Below are 9,139 nucleotides of genomic sequence, written 5' to 3' on the forward strand. Positions count from 1 at the left end.
TTTTGTTTATTTTATGTTCCTTGTTGCCTGCGTCTGTTTTTCATGTCCGGTCTTTGTCCTTGGGTTACATTCTTTTGATTTCCGCTAGAAACTTGGTTCTTGATTAAATTTTGACTCAAATCATCATAAACCATTTCTTTTCGAAAATCCCATATCATTCACTACCTGCACTTTTCATTGCTGATATACCGCTCAAAATCTATGTACGCAATTTCTCTTAGTTTTTAAATATCTTAGAAGTTTTGTATATATAAGATTAGAGAACTTGTATGATTACCAATTAGACAGTCATCCACCTGACGGTTTCAATGATTGGCAATAACAATCTGTAAAAACAAATGAAGCATAACTATTCATTAAAGACAAAACTCAACCTAATTTATATAGTCAAAACACAAAACAAAAAAAACAAAAAACATGACAAACGACAACCTCTGGATTACAGGTTCCTTGCATTGGAGAGGCACATAAGGTATATGAGGGTTATCATGTTTGTGCGCGCCCAACCCTCCCCTAACCTAGGACAGTGCTGGAAAAATACAAAAATAAAACCAACCATGAAATATGTCGCATTTAGGTTTAAATGTTTAGATACATAATACAAACTTATTAACAAATAAAAGACAACAAGCTGTCCCAACCTCGAAAATATACCTGCTTTTTCTATTGTTTTCCAATTGCAAACGAGAAATCCTCCCCTTTTTCGTAAGTTTTAGGTTTGAGTTAACCTTGTGAAATGGAAATTATAAATCCGGAAAAGGACACTTAAAACGGTCTTTATAAGTTTTTTTAAGATAATTCTTTAGGGTAGATTTTAGCAGTGTATTTGAAAGTCGGTATTTTTTAGCGTAAAATATTTCTAAAATGGCGATATAAGTTATGTTTCCTATTCAATGGAATTCATCAATACATTATCTATAAAGGAGCATTCTTTGGTAGAATCATGCTTATTCTGTTATATGTGGTACACCCCCCAAAAAGGCTACACATTTCAATTTGTATCATTAAGTTGCTTTATAGGTATGAAAATGTTCTAAATTATTCATTTTTACCTGTCTGCCCTAAGGTGATAATCCAAAGCTTCTTCTGTGTTTATCATATATAAGAAGAAAATGAGATTTTTTTCTAGAACACGAATGTATCAATTATATTACAAACATGACATATCTGAAAACAAAATACAAACATTCGTGTTTGTGCAGGGGTGAGGGTACTTTTGACCAAAAAAATCAACCCTGTGATCAACTATTAAATCAAAAGACACAAAAAACGAGGTGTTGTTAATTAATGGTAATTAAGTAATTGTGAATACAGATGTTTGTTTTTGATGCGGGGAGTTAAAGGCTGTATATCATTATGGACACTCATCAACCGTTAAGCAGTCTATCATGTCTGGTCAATGTTGAATTTATTTTTTTTTGTTATACTGTCACTAAGACTAATTTATCTAATTTATTACACAAAACAGGATAGTTAACCAAATGAGCCAAATGATTCAAGACGATTTTCTTACAAAAACAACCAAATGATAAATATTATAACTACTCTTACTGAGATAATTCCTAACTTGCGCCTTCAGTATTACTTTACAAGGAGAGAGAGAAAGAGAGAGAGAGAGAGAGAGAGAGAGAGAGAGAGAGAGAGAGAGAGAGAGAGAGAGAGAGAGAGAGAGTCTGTGTGTCTGTGTGTGCCTGTTTTCTATTCATACCTTCAAAACCTTTTTTCCAATGGTTAATTTGGTATTATACTATTTCAAATCGATTTGATTAAGATGATAATACAAAATTAGTACGATTTAAACGATTTAAACTAATACTAATATTTATGGGTATGGAAGGTTGGAAGGTGAAAGAATCTCCGGGAATTTCCAGATTAAATCACAATAATTCAGCTGTAACCTATGAGAACGTCACAACCTGGTACGTAATTTATAGTTAATGTCGAGATAAACAATGGACAATTGTTAGGAAAGTAGTACAGGGCTGAACGGATGCGTCAAAACAAATGAATCGTAATGGCAATACCTCTTGACAATTATCCTTGTATATCTAATTATCTAATTTTTGGAAATTTGAAATTATAATAAATGCAGAATAAACAAACAACACAGATATGTATAAACTTACGTACATGTATGACCTATCTATCAAATGTGAAAAAAAAATTCTTAATCATTTACATGTAGGCAATGTCATAATATTTAATTTACGGTCCTTATGTAAATTTCCTCATGTGAATACGTTATATTACATGTGAAACTTTGTGTCATTTTCTTGAAAAGAATTAGTCGTGTTTATATTTGTTTTCAATACAGTATGAAACAGCTAAATATATTAATCCATCAGTAACACGTAAAATAGTCATTTTGTTCTCATTTCTTGTATCATTACATTCTGATGATATAAAGTTCATGCTTGTTGTAACAGAGCAATCCCGTGGTTGCTCTTTAACAAAACTATTAACGCTAAATCTATCATGATTTGCCGAACGAGAATACTTTCTTTTCCTTTTATGACGTACCTGCAGTGTTTAACCACTTTAACAGTATGCGTCAGTAAATCTTTTAAGTCAGTGAAAACAAACATCACATCAAAACAAAAATGTCCATTTACAGAAATACGTATTAATGAGTCTGAATCTGATTGGACATTTAGCATGACAAATATGTATATGCATACTTGATTATATATTTAAGAATGAAATAAAGCTTTTATACAGTTTGCAACTTATTTAGCTTCGATTGGTAAGTTGTATTTAAATATTGTCCAAATCTGCAAGTATGTGATTTACATACATATATGATAGTACATATATTTTATGTTTATTCTGTAATAATTGTTGTCTAATTAAACATAACATATTTGGAGAAGTATTGCATTAAATATTTGGAGAAGTACTGTATAATAATACAGTAGTTGGAGGACTAGTGTATGTTTAGTCTAAAAATATCTAATTTTCTTTTTTTATTAAGAGTAATCCAGGGAATCAAGGTTATAGCAGTAATCAAAAGAATGCATTTCAGGGACAAAGACCAGACATGGAAAACATACATACTCAACAAAAACCATAAAGTAAATAAGATCATACATACAAGGTAACAATAGCAAATGAGCAACTCGGACTCTGCTATAAACTATAGACCAGCTGCACCGGTAAGGTAAACGTTCTCTGTTTTTCTTGAAACACCCGCCGAGTTGCTCATAAAAATGTCAAGTCCGGGGTAGACGAAAGAGGAAAGGAAACCTATGACACATGAACAAATTAGTTTTCAATGCCCAGATGGATACACCGTAACGATCCACTAGTTCATGATGACGACAATAAAACTTTGTAGTGATGAAATCAATATTGTAGCAACATGGCCCTGTTCCCTTTTTGTTAGAATTAGGCTTTTGTTATAAACAAATCCAAACTTAAATAACATTCAAATACATTCATTTTCTTATTTATTTATGGTTTAATTATAGGCTTTTGTACATGTTTTGCATTGACTATTTCTATTTATATTGAGGTGAAAATGAAATTTCATTCGTTCTTAAAGCACGTGTATGTAATCATCTAAATCTTCATGTATGATTTTTGTTAGTTTTTTAAAGAATATGCGATGAAGTTTATTATACTGTTTGCAACAGTTGTAATTATATTTGGGTTACCTCAGCAAAAGGAATCTGTCCTTGACATTTTCCCTGGCTACCATGTTTTGAAGAAGTCAGTTGGTAAACTTGATGCGAAGGTAACTCGACACTGTAAGTATTGTGTTAAAATAAGGCTCATTTTATGACCAAACAATATAACCTCTTATTCAGTATTTGTAAGTGACATTAAAGACCTTGTTATGTAATGATAGTTGACAAATGTTGACGTTGAAGTCATACGATATTCTCATTGAAACATGTATTGCCAACTTTCGTGGTTCTAATATCTTTATATATTTCAAAGGTAATATTCATTTTGTACAAAGAAGAAGACAATCACAAATTTTGTGAACAAACTCCTGATCTTACTTAAAATGTAAACTTGCAACACTTTTTAGAGGTATAACACAAATGCAAATTTGGTTGTAATAATTCCAGTTACAGAACACATGTAAAGCAGTTTATGTTTTGCCATATTATATTTTTTATTACGGTTTTAGATGTTTGTAGCCAACCACTAAGAAAAGGAAGCTGTACGTATCATAGGCAGAGATGGTTTTACAACTTCGAAGAAAGAACATGTGAATCATTTGATTTTAGTGGCTGTGATGGGAATGACAATAATTTTAACACAAAGGATGCATGCTTGAAAACCTGTTACGATGAGCACGTGTCAGGTAACATTTTTATTTTAAAGCAGATAACAGGAAGTGAATAGACAAAATTCATACAGTGAAATCTGTCTGAACCACGCACTTATGTCCATTTATATCAATTCAAATATATCTTTAACTTTGATTAACCAACAACCTTTCTTAACCTAACACTTTTGTCAGACCAAAGGGGGTTAAGACAGTTGTCACTGCAAATATCAATACAAGCACTTTAATAACTAGGGTGTTTGACTCGAGATATGCTCAATGATAGTACTCAGCCAATTAAAACTTTAAAATTTGTTACATAATTCTACACGCTCCACATACGTTGTGACTGATAGTTAAATAATTGCAAATCATTATCGTACACACAATTATGAATAAATCTATGGCATTTTCCTTTATCTTTTCAGATTAAGTATCCCAAAAAACCTGTCTTCATCATTTAAACTATAAGAAATTGTACTATTTCCATTGATATGTACAGTTCAAATTATTAGAATAAGACTGTAGTCATTACTGTAAACGTTTGAAATAAAGTTAGTTGACTTTTTCCTTTCCATTGTGTTTTACTGGAACGGCATTAAATTGTGTGCTTAACGGAAAAGATAATTTGTGATAAATGCATACACTTTTAAAAAAAAACCGGCAGACACCTGTTAACCCACAATTTCTACCTACAGCTTTAAAGTGTAAACCCTGTAGATTACATAATAATTACAAATATATATATAAAGTTCAAGATCTTTGTTAACTGTCTATAAAATTTGATACGTCACAGGTATTCACCTGATTAGGTAATGAGTTGTGTTAACATACCATTTACTGTCATACACCCTCAGTTTATTTAAGGCACTGAAGGAGGTCATTTGTTGACTGAAATGTTTGCTTTGCTCATTATATATTTTATTATACCGTCTTAATATCTTTATCCGTATCGTTGTACAATCCATTAGACTTAAGACTCTCCAAAATTAATTTTTAACCATTATTTTCTGATATAATATTATATAATTATTAATTAAGTATTTTTTTACTATTGTTGTGTTTCTATCATAGTTTGATTTCTCACACCCCTTTTCCGTTTCTCACGTACCTTTCAATAAATCAGATCGACATACTGTCTGTAAAATAAAATGACACGTTTACAGATATCTTACCAAGCAAATATTACATAGTTGATGACAAAGCAATATTTGTATACGAAGATAAGACATAGTAATTAGAAAAGCTCTGAATAATCTTTTTTTTTGCAATAATAAAGCTTAGTGGGGCAAATTATCTAGAGCGATATATATCACATGGTTAATGAAAGTCTTCTTAAAGAGCCTTTTTAACCGAAAGGTCAAGGGTGTTAGGCTTAGTATAAGCGGTTTCGCTTTAGATATCAGAGTAGAGAATGTGTATGAATCTCACTAAGCGAATAACTGTGTATTTGCATCGCAAATTGTAGGCATTGATTCCAAAAATAGGATATAGCTTAGACTTGATAAAATCATGTATTTTGTGGAATAGATTTGTTTTGCCAAAACATCGAAACAATAACAGTAAAACTATATACTAATGATTAAAAATATGTATGCAGTCAAGTGACGGGAAGGTATTAAGCGGAACTAAAATGCGAGTACAACATGCTTTCGATGTATAACTCAACCTCCACAATTTTCGTCCGTAGAAGTTCGGTATTTTTAATCGAAACATATTGATGTAAAATTCATTGTCGTTAACCTTGGTTAAAAAAGGGATATCAGTAGCGTAACGATGGCAAATAATTTCCGCTGGCATGTTTTACAAACCAAACAGGGGAAACTATAGTAGTCAGTCGACTGGTTAGAAAACATTCACCGACCAATGACGTAAGGACCTACGGAGATCAGGATGATAGCATGTAACACTTAATCAACAGACAGAGCAACTGGTCGGTTGGCACCGTGCCATCCATTTGCTCAAAGTTCAGCCTTGAAATGTTAATGGATGTTTCATATACCCCTGTTTACCAAAACACATAGGAATTGCCTAACAACAGCTCGATTAAATTCAGGAGAGTTATCAAACGACCACTTATTGAGCAAAATAACAGCAGAAACCGATCGACGTGGTGCCTGGCGACACTAGGGTGGAATGTATGGACATTGAGCAGAGTGCACTGGTCTGATGAAAGTCGGTTCTTACTGAATGTAACATATAGAAGAATAGGAAAATTGAGCGAAAAGAATACAGCCTATACACCGATAAACTTTATTGCAACTGTTCGGCCATGGTTCCAATATCATACTGGGTTGCCTTTCCTATGACTGTTAATTTGATGTCGTAACCGCTCAAGGTAACTACATTTTGTCTCTAACTTTAAAACTACCTAGAGGTAGTAATCTTTTATTCATGGAAGATAATTGAAAGCTGCAGCTTTCCTGGATCCTTTACTTATAATTGATAATATTATGAATAAAAATTCAGCAGATAAGCAGTGAAAATACAAATTGCCGTAATAATATTTATCTATTATACAAACAATTTTTCCCTGCAATTGTAAATACACTGGCATTATTTGAAAAATAAGAAAAACAAATTAAATAAACTGTCTATCAAAACCCAACAAAGTCGACCCATACAAATTTGGTAGAGCTAATTCAAAGCATACTTTCAGTACAAACTACAAATATGTAGGCAGTGATTTGAACACAACAACGACACAATAAAAACCGAAAGACCGATTCTAATAAATGAAATTTAAAATGAGAAAAAAACAAATGTTGCTTAAAACATACATGTAGGTTATTTGCTAGGGCATTTTATATTGATTCCGCATGTTCAGTTTCATCTCTGTTTGACTGGATGAGATTTACATGTCTATACAAATAAAAATGTGTTAAAGTTTATTTTCATCCAACAAAAATAAACTAGAATATCATATAAGTCAAATGAAGTATTTTAGGACAGGATTTCGTTTGTCCCTGAACACGTTAAACCCTCTAAATATTAAAAAAAATGGAGGCCATTTATGACGTATATACTTTCTCTGTAGTAACAGTACAGACCTGAATAAAAAAAAAAGAAATGACAAATCTAATAATTCTTATTTTTTTCTCATTAACCATCTGGTCCCAATTCTAAAGAACTATAAGCTTCAATCATTTTTGTAATTGTGATATCACAATACAGGTTCGCCAGTATTATTTTCTATGGTAAGTGTAATACAGTTATGACAATTTGTAACTACTGAACTGTTAATAATTGATAGTTGATGTTGAGTCCTGAATTTTATAAACTTCTTGAAAACATTTTCCATTCAAAACATAAGCTGTTTTGAAAGTATATCATTAATGTTCACCTCTGAAATAGGTTTTATATTATTTTTTGTGAACAGCATGGAAAGACTGATGGACAAACCTTTTCATAGATTTGATACACTCATATTGCACGAAATAAAAGTCATTTATACAACCGCACTGAAAAATTCAATGATACCGCTGTTGTTATTATTTTTTTTTTTTTGGTAAACAAGGACGTATGGTTTCTTTAATGTTTTTTCCGCAAAAATAGGACTTGGGATTTCCTAGTCTAAACTGTTCAGAGATCACATCCAATTTCTAAGAAATTTCACTTAATAATTACGCGAGTGAGGCTTTTCAACATTTATTCAAATAAACCATTAACCTTAAACTAATTCAAAAGCTAAAAAACTGAATTTTACTAGTATAGGCATCTTCATGTTTGAAAACACAATTTCTACGAAATTTTGACATTTCACTACTCAGGGCTTCCACTCTTTCTTTCATCATGACCAAGCGCTGCACTTATATTCACGAAACAATGCTGAAGTTAATACCTCAATAGTATTATGAACCCATTCAGGTCCGAGAAAATCCCAAAACGGTGATGGGGATGTACTAGCGATGTTCAGTACTTAGTATGACAGAGTTGTACAAGCTTTGTAATAATCAACTTGTTTCTGCACAGGCAGATTTACCTGTAGTGGATCCAGAGAAAGACTTTGGTTATTGTAACTTCTCTTTCGGTGGACAAGTTGATTTTTTGTTTACAAAATGTGAACAATATAGAGTGATTGATATCCTAGAACCCTTTATTTAAATGACTGAATCTATCTTTTGTTACTTACCTGAAACTAAAGCAGCTTGCTGAAGTCTGGCGACAAATATTTCATGACCCAATCAACTGACCCTACTACAATGAAGACATGATTAAAAGTAACCTTGAGCATCAAGTAAGGTGGAAGTGCTGTAATATACAGAACCTGAAGATTAAACAATCTTTGCAGGAAAGATGAAAGAAATTCCATTTTCCGATATGCAAAAGCCAGGCGCATGCATTGGGTGTGTCAGAAAAGTAAGCGTCGTCTGCTCTTTGCATGGTGGCAGTTTAAAATTTATAAGTGCATACTTTTGCAAAAAAGTAATAGTGCGTTTCCAAGCACAAACGAGTTTGACAACCATGTGGTAAGGATAATTAATTAGTTCCTGAAAGATAGCGGCCCTACACTTTTACAGTTTAAATATATTTACCAGAATTGCGCAAATGTGACGGACTGCCTTTGTGTTTCCTGTGAATCGAGTTTCCAAGAATATTTCGTGTGAATCATTCACGTGAAAGTCATGTGAGGTGAATGAGTAATCAAGTGAACCAAGGTTATAGCGGTAATCAAAGGAATGTATTCCAGGGCAAAGACCAGACATGGAAAACAGACATACACAACAAAAAACGTAAAGTAACTAAAATCATACATACAAAGTAACAAAAGCAAATGAGCAACTCCACTAAAAACTGGGAGCATGGACCAGGTCAATGGTAGGGTAAGCGTACTCTGCTTTTCTAGAAACACCCACCGAGTTG

The 9,139-nt window shown here is 32.4% G+C and overlaps 1 protein-coding gene across 1 annotated transcript; it reads left to right on the plus strand.

Moving 5' to 3' along the window:
- The first annotated feature begins 2,725 nt into the window (after positions 1 to 2,725).
- LOC148606132 (colostrum trypsin inhibitor-like) lies at positions 2,726 to 4,851 on the plus strand. The gene is made up of 4 exons (XM_088545224.1): positions 2,726 to 2,743; positions 3,597 to 3,746; positions 4,136 to 4,312; positions 4,705 to 4,851. The coding sequence occupies exons 2-4, from the start codon at positions 3,605 to 3,607 to the stop codon at positions 4,707 to 4,709; spliced, it is 324 nt and encodes a 107-aa protein (XP_088401350.1). The 5' UTR covers positions 2,726 to 2,743; positions 3,597 to 3,604; the 3' UTR covers positions 4,710 to 4,851.
- Positions 4,852 to 9,139: the final 4,288 nt, after the last annotated feature.

The sequence above is a fragment of the Perna viridis genome, chromosome 9 (assembly GCF_037379345.1).
Source record: "Perna viridis isolate PV_CMFRI_1.1 ecotype Kerala chromosome 9, ASM3737934v1, whole genome shotgun sequence".
NCBI lineage: Eukaryota > Metazoa > Mollusca > Bivalvia > Mytilida > Mytilidae > Perna > Perna viridis.

What these genes read in the sequence shown, in the direction of transcription:
- LOC148606132 (XM_088545224.1), top strand. Translation starts at nt 3,605, where the DNA reads ATGAAGTTTATTATACTGTTTGCAACAGTTGTAATTATATTTGGGTTA. An exon ending in TGCGAAGGTAACTCGACACT is followed by an intron (nt 3,747 to 4,135) that starts GTAAGTATTGTG and finishes TTACGGTTTTAG; the next exon opens with ATGTTTGTAGCCAACCACTA.